Here is a 19762-nt window from a genome sequence, read left to right on the forward strand (position 1 = left end):
ACTGATGAAGTGATTATCACACAGATTAATCGTCATGTATGTTCAGAACTCTGTAAGAGGCACCATGAGCCAAGCATCATGGGGAGAAGTAAATGACAGTCTTTACACTTGCCCTCAAGGAACTTCAACTTCAGCCTGGAAAACACCACATACAGGACTGCAGAAGATCTAGGATTTGCAAAGCAACGCACCGAGAAGAACACACAGTTCCATCTGCTGCTTTCCCCTGGGTGTCCCTTGGGTCTGCTTGTTTGGATTCTAATATCTGCCTAAGTATCCATCAATCTGGCTACTTCCTGGACTGCAAAAGGCCTCAAAGCTGTCTGTAAACAGAATCTCTACATCCAAGGCAGATGGGACAACACTGCCGTCACACCCCACATCTTTCCTCCTGAGGTCCAGCATGACCCACGTCCCCCCCGTGCTGCCAACCGCCTTGGCAACTTGTCTTCCCACCCCAAGGATGACTCATCAGCCCTGCCCATGGTCCCTACCACAACCAATCATCCACTTCAGCTCCACCTGGCACCTGGATGGATGCTGCCCACTACATCCCCAGGCCAGCTGGAGGGAGAAGAAAGGAAATGGGAATTTAAATGCAGCCATCAGCAAAAGGAGAAAAGAGGAAGCAGAAGGGGGAGGAAAAAAGAAAAAACAGAAAGAGAAAATCAAAGGAAAAATGAGGAAGCTCAACAACTACCATTTGACATCTGCCTTTCTAGGTGATGAGGGGCTCAAATGTGCATTCTGTGATTGGTGCTTCCTACAACCCCCTGCAGGCTGAGCGGGGTGAAGCAGGGATTTTCAGACCCATTTAGGAAATGGGCAGACAGAGGCTTGAGAGAATCCCATGGATGGAGCCAGGAGCCAGGGCTGTGAGTCTGCCCGCTGATTTCACAACCGATACTTTCCCCGTGACCCACTAACTCAATGCCGCCCCAACAGAAGACGAAGGAGTCAGCATTTGGAGACAGAAAAAAGAAGGGGCTGGAAATGAAGAGAAAATTGGACAGAGATCAAGAGGAACAGGGAGAGGCCAAATATTCCCCGGCAAGTCCCGAGAATCCCAAGGTCAGGGGCCTCTCTGCACATCAGGGACTCCCCTCTTACCCGAAGGGGGAACAGGATGCATTTCACTGGAGGCTGAAGACAAAGAAAGAGCCCCCAGCAGCAGCCTGGAAAAATGGGGCAGTGAGTAGAGGGGAAAAGGAAGTTTGAGGGATGGGGTGGATGTGCCTGGAGAAAGACCAGCTGATACCACTGGGAATGTTCCCAGTTGCTCAGCACTTACAGGATCTGTCCTTTTTATTGACTGAATCATTCTTTCCCCAAATATTAATAAGTTCCTAACTCTGGGCCAGGCACCCCAGCCCCCGCGGAGTTAACCCCTGGTGGATAGTGACATGCCTAACGCATTGGCTGATGTAACTAATGCAGTCAGTGACTCTGTCCATCACGTGTGAACAAAACCTCATAAATGGATCTCCTCTAATTTTTTACATTTTCTCATCACAGTGGGTGACTGGATAGAGATTAGAGGGGTTTGGGGGGCACCATTTGTAGAATCAACAGTGAGTCCACTTACAATGAAGACAATGAGGTATTTTGATTTGAAATTCTGGATGAAGAGTGATGACATCATATGCCATTACTCTGGACAGCTGTCACCCGAAAGGGCTGTAACCCGGGGCTCCTAACGCACACCGATGTCACTTGGCAGTGGGGAACGGACAGACAGACACACAGCTGTACCCTGGTGGCGTTTACACTCTAGCAAAGGAGACACACAATCAACAAAGCCAACGAACAAAATCTATAGTGCACCAGCCAGGGGTATGTGTCAAGGGGAAGAATGAGGGCGAGCACAGTGGCCCCTTTCTTTTGTTTTCCCCCCCAAGGTGGGGAGCCCAGGCAGAAACATGGAGACGAGGCCCCCTACCCAAATCCAGGCTTGGGGCTCCTCAGAACCCCTCGCTGGCCTGGACCTATCTGCCCCGTCCCTTGCCTGTTCCCCAGCAGACCACCACACTCTGAAGGCAGGGAGCCCCGAGTCGTGCCCAGGAAATCTTCATGGCGGCATCCCCGGAAGATGCCTGGCGCCTGGGGGGAGGGAAGGGCGCCACCCAAGAGCAGCAGGGAAGACGGGAGGCGACGAGGAGTGGTGCCAGGGTAGCTCAGTGGTAGAATTCTCGCCTGCCATGCAGGAGACCCGGGTTCGATTCACAGTCCCTACACTCCCCCCTACCACCAAAAAAAAAATTCAGCAAATGGTGCTGCAATAATGGGATTGTCCCAGGGAAAAAAGAATGAAATGTGACCCCCTCATACAGCATACAAAAAATAAAAAAGCACGCCCAGGACTCTCAGAGCAGGCTCACATGCACCAAGAAATACTGTTGCTGTCTGGGAGGTAGAGGTGACCACCCCTTTCAAGAGATGAAGAGACTGAAGGTCAGAGATGTTTGATGAATTATACCAGGCCAAAGGACCAATAAGAGGGCCGCCCTGTCCAACAATTACAATCCAGGGGTGCTGGTGGCTGACGATAGGGTCCACAGCCACTGTACCATTTGACATCTGACTTTCTAGGTTATGAGGGCTCAACAACTATCCCCACTGTGAAGTTGGGTGGGGGGGTGGAGAGGACATTCCAAGGGGGACACCTGCTCAGCTTTTACGGTTCCACTCCCTGGGTGTCCTGCCCTGTGGCCCACAGGGCTCTGTTCTCCCAGACCCAGCAGATGTACTGGGCGGTCAGGTTATCTGAGCTGACCTGGTTACACCCTTGCCCAGCTCCACCCTTTGCAACGTCTTCACCTCCCCTGACCCTAGCATGACCTCACAACGAGGCCATTCTTGCTTCAGTTAAAACCCATGAACTAAAGGACAGGATGTGGCAGTTCTTTAAGGCAAAGTTCTCTCTTCACCCTCTTTAATTCATCCATCTGTCCAGCCAGCCATCAAATATTTATCGGGCCAGACTCCACAGATGCCCGTTGCCATGCTAGTCCAGGGCAGTTCCAAAGATTTATGAAGCCCATTTCCTGCTCCCAAGGAGCTCAGCCGGTAGCGGAGGCAACATTCATACAAACAAGTAGCTCCAGTCCAATGTGGCAAGTGCCACTACAGTGGGAGCCAGAGGAAGAAATGACCAAACCAGCCCTGGGGAAATCAGGCCATACAGAGGAAGGTGTACTCAGGCTGGGTCAGTAAAAGGCAAGGGAAGCTGTTGAGGGGCGAGGTCAGGTCCAGCTGGTATGGGGCCTTAGATGTCCAGAGAGGAGTGCCTGGATGTGTTGCACAATGGAGGAGGGGGGGGTAATGGGGTGTTCAAACCAAGATAACTAGTGCACCGAGTTTTAGGAGGACACCACTGATGGTGGCCAGGGAGAGAGTGGGGAGGCCAGTTCCAAGCCTGGGGCTCCTTGATAAGTAGACATACAAGAAATACTTACTAAGGAGCAGGTTAATGAGGAACTAGTTCCACCCTAGGAGGTGTGTGTGAGTGTGGGGAGGGGGGGGATGCCTGTCCAAATCGCTGTCCTCTGGCCTTCTCACTTGCTTCCCACTTGGGGTACAGCCCCCAAGAAGACTGCTGTTTTTCCTCCAGGCTGCAAATCATGAGGAAGCCAGGTCCAGGTGACACCATAATCATCAATCATGCCAGCTGCATGTGTGCCTTGTAACCCTTTCTAACTTGCCTGCATAGCACATCAGTCCTCATTTGCAAGAGACTTGCAGCTGGAGCAGGATATACATATATATATGTATGCTCTGGATGATTTGCAGTGAAGCATAATTTACACCTTCTACTGCGTCTCATAGAAATCATTTCCCCAAGACTAATAATAAAGCAGACCAGCCACCCAGAGTAATAAAGCATCTCACCCTCCCCTGGCAAGCGATTCTGAAACAAACCAGAATGGCACTCACATTTGGCACCCCCAAGAGCAATGCTGACAGGCAGAAAGAATGTTAGAACTTAGCATCACATAATACTGTGCTTTGCAAACTGCCTCCCACGGAGGCGGTGGGTTTCCTGACGGAGCCCCCTGGAGTCACTCTGAAAAGGGAAGGATCCAGCCCTGGGAACCTGGCCCCAGCCGACAGGGTGTGAGGGGAGTGAGGCGGGAAACAGTGGCTGCTCTGCCCAGACCTCCTAAGGATGCTGCTAGTGAACCTCAGGGAAGCTCTGCCTCCCCTACCTTCCACTCACACCTGGGAGTCACTGTCTTTCTAACTTGCCTGGTCAGGGCTGGGGCCAGAACTGGCTCTGCAGTCCAACGGAAGCCCTCGAGATGACTCGGCCAAGCCCCCACTGGCACGGTCCCCCACTCCCAAAGGCCCCAGGGGTGGCTCCAAACAACAGAAGGAGCTTGACTACATTGTGATTCTGGTTATCTTCTCCTGGGTGAGATGGAGGAAATGCAACTGAAATGCTAAATCTTATGAGGATCTGATAGCCACATCCACCCACCAGATGGCTCCTTAAGAACACAGAAAGACCACGCCTCATACCTCTCTCTGTGATCATCCATCAATACCAGTTTGCTCTCTTTCCAATCCCAGACTCCTAATCAGCACATTTGAGTCATCTGGCTGGAGAGGCAAGCGAACCCCTTTGCAAGGTCCACGTCCTTACTGTCTTCCAAAGACCAAAAGTTGCCTCTTCTTTTCAAAGCCTGGAAGACCCTCCTTGCTCTCTCCCCTGGTTGGGCTATTAGGAGCCAAATGAAGCCTTCTTTCTCTGTTCACTGGCTCATGGAGGGAAAAGGGGGCGGGACACGCAGAGAGCCCGGTACGCGCCATCTGAAAGGACCAGATCAGAAGCCGAGGCTGAAGGGGCAGTAAGCGCAGGCATTGCTTCCTACTTTTGCTTCCTTCCCCGCAACAACTACTGAGCTGTTTCCTACAATGGGTGCTTAAAAGCTGCAGCTAGCTGGCTGAAAGAATGAATCAACGTCCCCTTTGCCATGTCACGAAGCACACTGATGTGAAAAACATCTACAGGTCCTGCGATCCCAGATGTTCTCATTTCCTAGCTGCTAAAACAAATATCATATAACAGGTTGGCTTAAACAACGGGAATTTATTGGCTCACAGTTCTTCAGCTAGGAGAAGTCCGTGGTCAAGGTAACAAAAAGGAGATGCTTTCACCCAGAAGACTGTGGCACCCTGGAGCTGGCTGCCAGTGACCCTTAGACTGCCATGGCTTTTCCAGCACATGGCAATGCAAATGGCAGCAGCTTTTCCTTTCTCTTCTGGGTTCTGCTGACTTCCAGCTTTTGGTTTCTCCCCAGAGTTTCCCGTTCGGTCTTTCACTCTGCTTTAAAGGACTCTAGCAATCCGGATTAAAACCCATCCTGATTCAGTGGGACCACATTTTAACTAAAGTCTTACCTCCAAGAAATCCTACTTTCAATGCCACCACACCCACCAGAATGCAGGCCACGACCAAGAATATGTTCCAACTGGGGTACCCCATTCAATCCACCACAGTAGATGCCAGCAGGGCAGGGACCAGGGTGATTTTCAGGGACTCCTGAATGCAACCGTCTTCATAAAAATCTGTGTTTACAGGCAGGCTTATCTGTCACATGTCTCGAGCTACTGTCAAGATTCTAATCTCAGTCACATTTTATCACCACCCAGGAAGGGTTGGGATGGGAGGAGACTCAGACCATGACACTTCAAAAATGCCATTTCTGGTTTAAGTTTCCAGTCTATATAAACTACAACCAGTCCAGAGGCCCATAGAAGGGTCATGACTTCCTTGGGCAAACACACCGTCACTGGCGATGTTAAAGCTGACCCCCCACCCCCACCCACCCACCCAAAGGGACTTGTGAGAACCAAAACAGAAACAGTTACGGTAACAGTAGCCAAGATTCTGAACGACAAGGTCACAATAAAAAACAGGGACTTAGAGCTCAGCAGTGATTCTCAGGGAAGCAGGTTTCTTTTACCAAAGGAAAAAGAAAATGAGGCAGCACTCTGAATGATGGAGAAACAAGAAATAATCTTGGTAAAGCCAGCAGTCACACCAGGCTGTCTGTGGAGCCTTTACTTCCAGTGGGATAACGCGTAACTTTCACAACAGGTGAGCATTATTGCCCCTGTTTGAAAGACACGGAAACTAAGGTCCAAGGAAGCTAAGCAGCACATTCAAAGCATGGCCAGCTTTCAGATCCAGGTCTGACCAGCTCTAAACACCCACAATCTTACCCATTACATCAAACTGCCTCCCACTGAACTCAGAGGGGAAGCATGGCACAAACTTAAGATACTTTCATTACAGGTAACCGAATCAGTAATCAGATCAGTCCCAGGGTGGGCCACGGTGGCTCAGCAGGCGGAGTTCTCGCCTGCCATGCCAGGGACCCGGGTTCGATTCCCAGTGCCTGCCCATGCCAAAAACAAACAAACAAAAAACAAACCAGTCCCAAAGGAGGCTGATTTCCTCAATGCCTGCCTTTCTCTCCAGCAGGAAAGAGTAACACATTTTACTGCCCAGTATGTACAAGGTGTCAATCTTGCGTCAAAGAATCCAAGTTATTTGCCCCGCAGTGGGGATGGCCTGTCCTGAGTCATGCACACTCTCTCCACTAATCCCTCTTGCCACCCATAGTCCCTATTTGTTACATGGCTGGGTAGGTAACAGCCATTCTGTAAGAGTGTTATTCTGCCAAACTCCTGATTGTTATTTTTTTCCCCATGTGAAGCCAAATAACGAACAAGAATCTTGCCTGTATCAGCACTATAGTCTAAATGACTGGACTATGGGCCTTTGTCCTTTTATGAAATGCCTATGACTAACTGAGATCTAAGCTGTCTATAAAGGTCAGTATCCCAATCCTTGACCTCAAGGAATTGACCATCTAATGGGGACAACAAACAATTCCAATACAGTCGGGTAAGCACTAAGGAATCTGGAAAAAGAGGACAAGGGGATCCATCAGAAGAGTCTTTCCAGGAGATTAACACCTAAAGACAAGACATGAGTATATGTTAATATGGCTAAAAAGGAAAAAAAGAGAGAGAGAGAGAGAGAGAAAACAAAAAGGACCAAAAAAAAAAAAAAAAGACAACCAACTAAAAGACAGGGCAAATCATCTGAATAGACATTTCACCAAAGAAGATATACAAAGTGGCCAATAAACACCATTAGCCATCAGGGAAATGCAAATCAAAATCATAATGACATACCACTTCACCACCCCCAGGACGGCCAAACTCAAAAAGTCAGGCAATAGCCAGCATTTACATGGACAAAGCAAAATTGGAACCTTCACACTTTTTGTGAGATTGTATGTGAAGCCACTTGGGATCAGTACAACCACTTGGGAAAACAATTTGGCAGTTTCTCAATTGTTCAAGAGAATTACCAATGGGCCAGCAACTCTACTCCTAAGCATACACCCAAGAGAAATGAAAACATGGGTCCACAAAAAAAGATGTGCATAAATGTTCCCAGCGTTATTCAATAATGGTCAAAATGTGGAAACAACTCAAATGACAATCAACCAATGAACGGATAAATAAAATGTGGTGTATCCATACAATGGAATATGATTCAACTATAAAAAGAAATGAAGTATTGATACACATTCAACATAAATGAACATTGAAAACATTAATGCTAAGTGAAATAAGCCAGACATCAAAGGCAATATACTGTATGAGTCCATGCACATAAAATGTCCAGAAAAGACAAATCTACAGTGATAGAATAGACTAATGGTTGCCTAGGATTGGGATGATTGGAGGAAATGGGGAATGACAGCTAATAGGGATGGCTGCACAACTCTTTATATACACTAGAACCACTGAATTGTATACTTTTAATGTTCTATGAATTATATTCCATAAAGTTTAAAAAAGAAAAGGGAGTAGAGGTAAACAGTGAGGATGGGGGAAGAAGATAACATCAGGAAGAAAATGTGCAAGGACACAGAAGCAAGAGAACGCAGAGTTGCATCCAAGAACTAGGTAGTTCAAAGAGATCTTGAGAGTATGCATGTGAAGAAATGGCTAAAAATGCAGCTTGGGTGGTATGAAGGTCACCAGGGGCCTCATAAAACAAAGCTAAGTCACATTACATTGTAAAAGCAATGAAGAACTTCGGGAAAGTGTTAAGTGAGAGAGTTCGTTGATCAAATTAGCTAGAAAAATCACTACAGCATCACTGTGGAAAACGGACATGACCAAGAGTTCAAACCTAAGGCCATTGCCATTGGGGGGCCATGACAGTCATCCAAGGAGGGAAAAAAAAGCTAAATCTAGGGCAGGGCAGGCCTGAGCATTGCATCTAGAAGCTAGAGAGATGTCTCCTGTGGTTCTATCACCCTCTCCAGTTTAGAAACCCAAAGTACCAACCCAAGATTAGAATCCGACCAGAGGCTTAGAAACACCTGCTCTGTGGCTCTACTGACATCTCCACTTTAGAGGTCCCAAAGCATCAACCCATGATTAGATTCTGGGTCTCCCAGCAACACTTTAAAAAGGGACCTTCCATCCAGCCCCTTGAAACAAGACTTTCCTTTGCTCTAGGAAGAGGCAAAGACGAAAGGAACGCCTAGTCCTTTAGTAGCCTCTTGCGTTTCACTTCTCCCAGTAACAGCCTTTTCCTCATTACAAGAACCTTTTCTGGGAGTGCGTGGGCAGCAATGAGAAGTCCAGCAGACCCAGGTAAGAAGCAATTAAGACTAATTAGCCCAGCCAAAGCTGCAGCAGCCATCACACTATAGTTTCAAATAGACTGGAAATGACCAGCAGCGGCAGCTTTACTTGCTTTAAAGTAGGACCTGTGTCCTGAGACCCCACACAAGAGTGGGCTTCAGACCAGCAGTAGCAGGTCTTTTTTCCTTATTCTGAACAGTGTTAACTACCTACTTCACTCATCAAACTTCACGCCAAACTTCACGCTGCTTATTTTCTTCCTTTCCCTCACTTTCTCCCTTTTCCCAGATTTCCTCACGTACGTATCTTTTCTATCTTATTGTACCATATGCTTTTTGGTAAGCTGCCTTAAATCCTCTCTGCGACAAGGTGATAGACAGACAGTCATATACACAGAGACATAACCAGACTTGGCTTCAAATACATTTTAGCTGCTTCAAAAGAAAGAAAGAAAGAAAGAAAGAGTCAAATCCACCCTCAAAAGACAAAGATTTGCTGTTGCTGAGGATATTTAAAAGAACGTAAGCCAGGCCCAGGGCCAACTGATATTCGTTCAACCTGTTCTTTGCACAAAAGATACTTAGGAAATGCCCCGGTACACATAGTCCCTGCTTTTAAAAAGCGGTTCCGTACTGGTCACACTCTTTCTGCCTCCTCGTCAGGAGAATTATGAACAATGTTAACTACATGAAAGCATTTGGCATCAGTGACCAAAATCTAGTTTTGAAATTCAGCTTCATTATGGTTATCGAGCCTCATGTGCTGCACATCTGACTTTGTGCTAATCATGATTAAACCTTGTTTTAACTTATTCCTCTTGGTGGGCATTTATGCTGTGGCTAATTTTGCACCGTTACAAACAGTGTCACAGTGGCCACTCTGATGCTTACAGCCTGCCCATCAGACACTTCCTGAGTCTGAATTCCTAGAAGTTGGAACTGCTGTGTCTGCAGGCATGAAGTTGTTAAGGCTTGTGAGATTTATTGCCAAATTGCCCTCCCGGGAGCATATGACAATTTTCCTACACTCTTGCCAACATTTCATTTTTTCTTTCTTTTTTTTTTTAAACAGTTTTCTTTAAAGCTACTTTTTTTTTTAAGATTTATAATTCTTCGATTACTTGATTACTAGTGAGACTGAATATGCTGTTGACTTTGTATCGCTTATAAGGTATGTATCCAAGTTCTCTGCCCATTCTTACATTGATGATCTCCTCTTGGTGGCGGTTGTTTTTAATAGTTCATAAAAGCATTTTATGCATTAAGGACATTAACAGCTTCCCAATTATTATTTACCTTTTTTTAAAAAAAACATGGGCAGGCACTAGGAATCAAACCCGGGTCTCTGGCATAGCAGGTGAGAACTCTGCCACTGAGCTACCGTGGCCTACCCTATTATTTGCCTTTTGATTTGTTTTTTAAGGAAGACGCCTCCGTTAGCAGAATGAAAGACTGACAAGCAGGGGGAAAAACACAGTAAAAAAATGCACTGCAACTGGCCTGCAAGAGATGAAGCCCCAGGTCTCTCTCCCCACCACATGCAATCCATCTGCAAGACCTTTTGACTCAACCTGCAAAATACATTACAAATTCATCAACTTCTCACAATGTATACTTCTACCACCCTGCACCTTAACACCTTCAAAGATCCTATTTGAAAATGGGTTCCTATTCACAAGACAGTGAGTTTAGGACTTGAACCTGTCTTTGTGCAGTGCCATGATCCAACCCATTACAGCCTGCAAAGCCTGAAATGTTTCCCTGCCCTTCACAGAAAAAGTTTACCAATGCCTGAGCCAAGACTCTGGGTAAGTTAGGAAAGAGAGGGCTTTGAGAAATGTTCGTAAGGCAGAATAGGAGAGGTAAAGTAAGAGGGGGCCGTGCCAGGTGGAGAGATGATGGTAATATTCATTAAGGATTGGAGGGTGTAGCAGTAAAGAGATGAGAGGGATGCGTTTAGTTTTGACATGTGAAATCTGAATACCTGGGGATTGAATCTGGACACCAATTTGTAGCTCAAGATGAGAAGTAGACAGAAAGTATAAAATTACTATACAACCCAGCAATCCCACTTCTAGGTTTACAGCCAACGTAAATGAAAGCAGGGGACACAGATATCACTAATCCATACTCATAACAGCATTATTATTCACAATAGCTAGAAGGTGAAAGTAACCCAAGTGTTGGATAAACAGAGTATTATTCAGCTATAAAAAAGGAATGAAGTTCTAGCACATGTGATAATGTGGTATGAACCTTAAAACATATCATATTGAATCAAACAAGCCAGAAACAAAAGGACAAATATTATATGACCTCTTATATGAAATAACTAGAATATGCAAATTCATATAAATTTATAAAAAGATTATAGGGTGTTCTAGCTTGCTAGCTGCCAGAATGCAACACACCAGAGATGGCTTGGCTTTTAATAAAAGGGGATTTATTTACTTAAAAGTGTATAGTTCTTCAGAGGAAAGGCAGCTAAGTTTCAACTGAGGTTCTTTCTTACACAGGAAGGCACAGAGTGATCTCTGCTGGCCTTCTCTCCAGGCCTCTGGGTTCCAACAACTTTCCCCAGGGTGATTCCTTTCTGCAACTCCAAAGGCCCAGGCTGAGCTGCGAGTGCTGAGATGAGGTGTGCTGAGCTTCTTGGGCTGTGCTACCTTGAACTCTCTCACTTAAGCACCAGCCAATTAAATCAAACATCATTCATTGCAGCAGGCACACCTCCTAGCCGACTGCAGATGTAGTTAGCAGCAGGTACACCTCCTAGCCGACTGCAGGTGTAATCAGCGACTGATGACCTTCACATGCCGTTGGCTCATGGCCACAGCAACAGAACTAGGCACCTTCATCTGGCCAAACTGACACCTGAACCTAATGACCATACAGGGCATCAGGGTCAGAGGTGGGGATGGAGAATGGGGATTTAATGCTTAATGGTCACAGTGTGCCTATTTGGGGTTGTGGAAAAATTTGGGGAACGCACGGAGATAACTATGCATATAATTGACCCAACTGAAAGTGGTTAAAATGGGAAATGTCATGTTGTGTATGTATTAAGTTTAAAAAAAAAGAAAGACGAGGTGTAGATACAGTGAACCACTAAGTCAAACTCATAAGACAAATCATCACCAAACGGTAGGCAGGGGAGACACGAAATGGAAAAGGAGGTGGGTGGGTCCTTGTAAGACTCCACAACATTCTTCTAACAATTCATAAAACTTTTACAGCAACTAAACCTTCACCACGTCATCTCACGCTCCGGTGGGTCAAAGGAAAAGCTGCACAGACCCACCCGCGTCATTTCTACTTCTTTCCACAGGTATTGTTTATACCTATGGAAAAGGTATGAGAAGCCTCTCCACTGCAGGGAGAGAGGAATATAGTAATTTTGCAATTAAGTTCAGGGGGAGCTCTCTTTACATTTTTTTTTTTAGCGAGCCCGTCATGCGCCGCCTTGCTGCTGTTGCTAATAAGGGAACAAGCTGCCAAAACAATGTCCCCTCCCCACTGTCATCACGCTTTACATGCACACAAGGCCTCCTGGGTCACCAGTTTCTTTCACCAGTGCCGTGGGGATCAGCTTCGGTGTTTATAGAGGAGGTCGTCCAAGCTGTAAGATGCAAGCTTGGCTTTTATCTTGGGGCCGAGAGGAGCACGAGAAAGCGGGCGTCTCATTCATGTTTCTAGGTAGTTCACCGATGTCAGGGATTCCCTGCTGATCTGTTGCTAAGGGACCTTTTGCAAAGATGCTGGAGATCCATAGGGGCTGCCCATTGCTTTACCCTCCCAGGGGGTAGCCACTTGGGCCTACCAGCAAAGGGGGCGGGTGGCTCCTTCTGAACAGAGGCAGACAAAGTGGCAAGGCAAAGGTAGATTTTCAAGCAGCCAGAGCTACAAATGCAGGTCAACACCCTGAAAGCAAAGGGCAGGAGGGCCCAGGAAGATGACAGAAAGCGCCTCAGCCTTCTCCATTACTATCTATATCCTACGAGCCACTATACCTAATCACGGGTTTTCTGAACAGTGGATAAGTGTCTTAAAAAATACTGGCTTGGGGTCACACCCACTTTAGGAGCTTTTCACATGACACAAAGGCACTGTTGCAAAATCAATTTGTATAACATCTCGAGCATCTTGTGAATGACAGGCAGCTCAGGTACCCAAACCAGCACAAAGAGCCCTGGCCTGAAAAGGCTTGGCTGGTATGTCAGTGGCCTGGTAAACAGGTAAGCTTAGGGCTGGACAAAGCTGGTTTCATATGCAACTGCCCCGCTTACATGTAGCCTTTATAGAGGAGGTCGGCCAAGCTGTAAGATGCAAGCTTGGCTTTTATCTTGGGGCCGAGAGGAGCACGAGAAAGCGGGCGTCTCATTCATGTTTCTAGGTAGTTCACCGATCCTAGACATCCACGGGGCCTAAATTTTATACACACACACACACACACACACATACAGATATCCTCCAAGAATGGCAATGGAAACTCCTAGCAAGAATGTGGCAGAAGCAGGAGTGCAAGGGTAGTTCAGTGGTAGAATCTCACCTGCCATGAGGGAGACCTAGGTTTGATTTCCAATCCATGCACTTCCCCCCAAACAAACAAACAAACAAAAATTCAACAAATGGTGCGGCAATAATGGGATACTCACATGGAAAAATAATGAAATGTGACCCCACCATGCAGCATACAAAAAAAAAGAATGTGGCAGAAGCTCATGCCAGTTCTGGGCCTATGCCTTAAGAAAGTCTGGCATCCTGCACTTTGGGGCTATAGGCACTATGTAAGAACACCAGCGAGGTGGCAGACACATGAGTGAAGAAGCCCTGTAGGGGTCCCAGCCCAGCTGATGCTCCAGGATGCAGACACAGACAGCAACTGCACAAGAGATGCCAAGACCGGCCAGCAAAACCACCCAGCTGAGCCCAGCTAACCCACAGAATCAAGTGAAATAATAACTGTTGAGACACTAAGTGTTGGGGTGCTTACACAGCAATAGATAAAACATTATTCCTTAATTATCCATGACACAGCCATGCTCCCAGACTCTGTATCTCCCCCACAGCCACTCCTGCAAACTCCTGCAGCACAATCATAGTAACCCAAAATGGGAGGAGAGCATCCTACAGCCTCCAGAAGGGTCCCTGGACTAGTTAAGTCCTGAAACGCAGAGGGCCCAGCCTCTCCAGAACATCAACTTGCTCCATCTCCCTACCCCATAACACTGACAGCCCTTTCTAACATGAAAAAGTTAGAATGGGCAGAGCCCAAACACCCCTAAAGAAATCTCCGTAAAGAGTGGGAGAAAGATCAAAGGTGAAGGTCAGGCTTAACAAATGAGTATGATTGCCCAATCATTAAATTGATATTTCTTTTAGTCTCCAGTATCCTAGAGCAGCTAGAAGTAAAAACCTAAAATGGTGGAAATGTAACCCATACCAAACTCTGAAATCTGTTCTACAGCTAACTATTGCGCTGTGCTTTGATATTTATTGCTTTTTTGCATATATTTTATTTTTTTAAAAAAAAAGTCCATTGTGATGATAAATACACAGCTATATGACGATGTTGTGAACTACTGATTGTACACTTTGGATGTTTACATGGTATGTGAATATACTATATCAATAAAAAATTTAAAAAAACTAGTTAAAATAAATTTTTAAAAATGGGAAAAGAGCAGAGGGTGGAAAGAAGGAGAGGCACTCGTAAAGGTCAAGTTCAAGGGTGACCCTCTGCTCCTCTGCAGCTGCCCAGCTCCCCTGACCAACAGTATCATATTCTGTTAGCACCTCTGGGGTCCAGGCCTTCCAGCCAGATAGAAGATTCCATGAACTGCATGTGAGTCAAGGAAAGCTCTGTTTTACATGCATGTCCAACCGTATCACCCTCCACAAGTATTTTCCAAAAGCTCCAAGAGTTTTCACAGTTCTCTTGCCTTACCCTCTATGTCCCTATTTTCTTTTCTCAAGAGCAGTCCAGAGAAATTCCCGGGCCAGGGGTAGGGCCTCCAGCTATTGGACCTGTCCAAGTTGTATGCCCAGAGATGGACATTTGGACGCCTTCTTCCATCTACCTTCCCCAGGAGCTATTTCTCAGCCCCCATACACTGCAGAAGACCAGTGGAAATCTCCCCACGTGTGGGGCATTCAGGTCTATGGAGGTGATCTCAAGCTTGGCTTGGAACTGGCCCATGGCTCCTTCATTACTTGAGCTCCACCTCAAATGATGTGAGAAGGAATTTCAGGCCCTCAAGTAAGACATTTTCCCAGCCGCTCTTATTTAAGAGCCTTTGTTTTGCACAGCCAGCTGTGGGTTTGACTATCAGTATCTCATTCCTTTTCTGGAAGTGGCTGGTCCCCTCCTCTTTGCTACCTCTGGAGGGTAACCCCCTCCCCCAAGTAGCCAGGACCCCGGGTTTGCCACACTTCTTTGTTTAGACTCAAGTTTTCCTAGAGACCAGCTCTGTGCTGCACTGTTTCACCATTTCCTTGGAGTCTCAACCAAAACCGGGACCAGAACCTCCACCAAGCTGGCCTCCACCCAGGGCAGATCTTATCTGTCCTCACAGAGTTAGCTTCCAATTCCCCCTCACCCCACCCCACCCCCGAGGTATCCTTCCTGCAAAGCTGGGGCCTCTCAGTTCCCCTTTCTTCATCAGAATGAGGAAGAAATCCTTGCGGGGTGGATCTGTTTTGCAGACTGCTCTCAGCAATCCAGCACCCCTCCACCAAGATAGGGTTTTTTTTTTTTCTTTGGTATCACTCTTTCTACCAGAGGGTGAAGGTAACTCCGGGATTGGGGTTACATTGCAGGTGTCATTCTCAGCTGTCCGCCCATCCCATGTCTCCTTCAGGAAGCTGGTGCAGTCCTTTCTGTCTGCACTGATTTCCAACAGTTCCCCTGGCCTTCTGATTTCCATGTCCCCAGCAGACTGGGTGCCCAGTTTACCGCCTCCAGTATCTGTGGGCCCCTTCTCTGGTGTCTTGGCTTCTGCAGTAACTCCCTGCCTTGACCAACACCTTGCTGGCACTCTTCCAACTCCTCCGGGCTCACGATCCCACAAGCTGGCCAGTCCACCCACCAGCTGCTCCCCTGGGAGTCTGTCTTTGAGGACTCATCCCTTTCCCAAGGAACTCCACTTGCATATCCTCCATTCCTACCCAGCACTCAGCGTTCAAGGCCCAACTGGCTCACGTAGGTGGGCCCCACATCCAAAGGTCCTAACCCACAAGCTTCCCTGTTGAAACTGCCCAGAAAAGTGACCCCTTCAGCATTTACACCACAGGGCTAGACCCTGCCTCCACCTGTGGGAAAATCAGCAGGAGAGACTCTCCAAGTTGGAAGGTGCAGCCACACCCATTTTAGTACCAGATTTAACCCTCCCCTTAGAGCTGAGGTCATCCATAAACTGACCTGGGGGGGTAAGGAGGCTGTACTTGTCCTTTCCCCCATTTGCCCTTAAGCATAGCTGGGAACAATCTGTTTAAAAGCAGCCCAAACACAGGCAGTGATATGCAGCCAGGGAGCTGCTAAACAGACAGCAAGCACTGCCCATAGGGCAATTTACTTCACCTCTCTCAGGTTCAGTTTACCTGTAGAATGGGGAGAGGAGCCCACTGTTTACTGAGCTGCTGGGGGCACTGGTGAGAACCAAAGTAACCACTAAGAACTCAGCAAATGGAAGCCACTTTCACTGTTACTGCTCCTAAGGACCAGGCACTCCCGCTGCGGGTTACTTATTAGAAGTTGTCTGAAAGTCCCTCGGGTCCCCTGGATTCCATGAGTATGCATAGATGCCATCAGGTGCACAGCTGAGTATCCAGCTTATCCCCAGATAGTTCTGCTTATCACCTGGGCCTGGCCTTGTCTCCCACCCCAAACTACCTCCCGAAGAAAGAGAGCAGATCTACAGCACTCTAGCTAACACAGCCTGCAAACCTGCCAACCTCACCCCTAGCCCCAAACACAGCTGGCCAAGTTCAGCCATGAATGGTCCTCACTGGACAGCCATCAGCTAAATTTCCACAACAGTATTTCCTTGGAAAAATGTAGCCACCACTGAACTCCCAAAATATGTCTCTCCCAAGGCTTTTAAGTTGGGAACAAGGAGGATGTACGCCTGCACAAAAAGCAGTACACTTGCTTTCTTATATACCTGAATCACATAGAAAGTTCTAGGAAAGCTCAGGAGCACACAGGGCCTCGCCTTCACTTACAGGTCTAACTGAATGAGCTCGTCTTCAAAACATAAACCCAAGCGAGTTCCCAGAACATTCTCTGCTGAGTACCTGGGAAAGCTCAGACCCACTTTTCTATAGCCGGCTCCAAACTTTGCTCAAATGCTCCTAAGCCATTTAAGAGAAATGCGGCTGTTCTCCTCTGCACCTGAAAGAAACTTAATGTATCTTCCTGAGGCCCAGCTCTATTTTTGATACTGTTTCCCTAACTCAACCTATAACCATTTCACTCCTATCTTCCTTTTTTTCCCTTTCTTCTCCCTGATGGAACATTTTTAGGCAAAAGCTGTTACTTTGTTCTTTTTGAAGCAGGTCTGGGGTTAAATTACAAATAAATTCAGTCTCCACAGCTCAGGCAGTGTTTGGCCAGAATATTTATGTATACTTACACAAGCACCCATACCCATTAATTTAGTCTTTACAACAATCCTGTCTTTACAACAAGGCAGTCTTTTAGGAAAGGAGACGTCCTGTAAGATCAGCCCCCTAAAAGTCTTTGGAAACTCCAGAGGCCACTCCCGCTGTGGCCATGAGGCTCAGCGATTAAAGGACAGCATGGCCTCCCAACTGTCACCCAGACAATAAACAGCCAGCAGACTTGGCTCAGCGAGTCCTGTGTGGCCTGGGACCAGGCCAGAAAACCAGAAGGAGTCACTTTCAGGTTCTGAACCCTAGCCAGGGAGCTGGACCAGGGGAAGGGGCGCTGGCTGGGAGGGGCGGCACCCCCTAGATCAAGCCTGCGACAGGGTTGCTGCTGGTGGCCAGCCAGGCTCAGCTGATCAGCAAGTGGGTGGCCCCGAGATGGCCAGGCAGCCCGAGCAGGGGGTAGCACTACCGACCACCGGCCGGCGGGCTCCGGGATGGGAGACTTGGAGACCCGGGGCTGCGAGGCGGGGTCGGTGCCACTTTTCCTTCGGATCGCGAGCCTCGGTGCGTCTTCCCAAAGCCGCCTGCCGCGGGCGGTCCTCTGGCAGCCCTCGGCCGGCCCCTGCAACCGCAGGGAGCGCGCCAGCCCGCTCCAAAACTCACACAGGCAACAAGTTGTCGCTTCCTCGGGGGCGGCCGCGATAGGCTCGGGAGGCCGGGCGCCGGGGCGTGGGGGGCACCGAGAGGACGCTGCCCACGCCTCGGGGGGCGCCCGCAGCCTTCGCCAGCCCCCAGGAACACGGAGTTACCAGTCGGACCGGCAGTGGCCGCCCCCAGCACCAGCAACAGGTATGCGAGCGCGCCCAGGACGCGGCCCCGAGTCTTCCCACCCCCGGCCCTCGCCCCTTACCTCCAGCAACTGCACGTAGCTCGCCGGGAACCAGCCGCGGAGCCCGTCCTCCTTCTCGCCTTCCCACCAGCCGCCGTCCGGGACCTGCAGCAGCGTGATCAGCTCGCCCGCGGCGAAGCGCAGCCCCTGGCCGTGCCGCTCCCCGGAGAAGGGGTAGAGGGTCCGGCAGCGGGCGCCGGACATGGCCTTGGCGCCCTGGCTCACAGCGCAGCCTGCATCCCTGCCGAGCCCCGCGGGGTGGGCAGCGGTTCCGCGGGGTCCCAGGCGCCCGGCGCTCCGGGCTCCCGCGCTCTGGGCGCGCGCCGTCTCGGGGGTGCGCGGGGGTCCCCGGCGCCGAGGGAAGCGGAGACTAGCTGGCTGGGGCGAGCAGGCGGCGACGCCCCCGGGCCGGGGAGCTCCGGGGTGGGGGGGGAGGGGGGCGGGGCTCAGGGGGAGGAGACCGAGGCGCCGCGGGCTCCAGAGACAACTTCCCGGGGACGCGGACCGCGGGCTCCCGCGAGCCGGGGCTGCCCAGGCGTGGGGAAATGCGCAGCTCCCCGGGGAGGTGGGACCCGGAGCATCTCCCGCGACCGGTCTCGGCGGCCAGGGAGGAGCCGGGCGTACGTGGAGAGGGGGCCGGCGGCCGGGCGGGGGCTCGCTCCGAGGCGAGGGGCGTGGCGGAGGCTGGACTAGGGCGGCCACGCCCGCCGAGGGCTGGGCGCTCTGTCGCAGAGGGGACAGGTCACTGGGGAGGGGGCTCGCCACTCGCGCTCCCGCCACCGAGGGCGGCGGGAATAAAAACGCCCCTCTGGGTCGGTTTTGTGGGCCTGGGGGACTCGGGGCGGGCGGACGCCTCCTCCGAGGTGCCTGTGAGGGAATGTGTTTGTGGCCGTCATTGTGGTAGTGGAATCTGGGGTTGAACTTGACTCACCGGAAGCTGAACAATGGGCGAAAGACAGGTTTGAAGGCTGGCGCCTGAGCCGGGAAGCCGGGTGGCAGCGTGTCACACCGAGGCCGGGGCAGGCGGGCGCCGGAAGCGGAGTTAGGCGAATTGGAAGCAGGCGGATGGGGATAAACGCAGGAGAGGAGAAAGGTGAGGGGAAAAGTGAGGGAGCAGCCTCCATCACTGTCCATGCCAAGCGGAGGCTAGAATCAGGATTCCCAGGAAAAGACGGCCCCAGGGGACCGGCGCTCCTGAAATCCAGATGGCACAGCCCGAGGACTCCACGCTCATTTAGTCAGTCAGCAAACGTGGCAGGCTGCCATATTCCATGCAATGTGCCAGGTACTTAACAGAGATCATTTGGACAGGTACCTGCAATCCTGGATCAGTGGACCTGGGTGCTAAAGGAAGGTGACCTTGAACTGAAGGCACAGAAGTAAAAGAAAACACGGTTTCTTTGTCAGGGTGCTCTGCAGGAAGAACTGAGAGCCAGATTTCTAAGCTATATATAAATAGCTGGACCCTTTAATTCCTGTATACTTCTAACCCTTGGTCATCCCTTGCTCAGTAACCTTCCATAGCTCCCTATTGCCTAGTAAGTTAAGTGCAAGCTTGTGCATTGTGCGCTCTCCAGAACACATC

At 49.3% G+C, this 19762-nt stretch overlaps 1 protein-coding gene across 1 annotated transcript in view; it reads right to left on the reverse strand.

The window, feature by feature from the left end:
- GAS7 (growth arrest specific 7) overlaps positions 1-18396 on the reverse strand; it is a 224255-nt gene extending 205859 nt beyond the window's left edge. Inside the window, exon 1 of the mRNA XM_077165966.1 lies at positions 18199-18396. Coding sequence (XP_077022081.1) covers positions 18199-18381 — 183 coding nt within the window. The 5' untranslated portion in view covers positions 18382-18396. The remainder of the gene's footprint in view (positions 1-18198) is intronic.
- Positions 18397-19762: the final 1366 nt, after the last annotated feature.

Source organism: Tamandua tetradactyla, chromosome 6 (assembly GCF_023851605.1).
Source record: "Tamandua tetradactyla isolate mTamTet1 chromosome 6, mTamTet1.pri, whole genome shotgun sequence".
Taxonomy (NCBI): domain Eukaryota; kingdom Metazoa; phylum Chordata; class Mammalia; order Pilosa; family Myrmecophagidae; genus Tamandua; species Tamandua tetradactyla.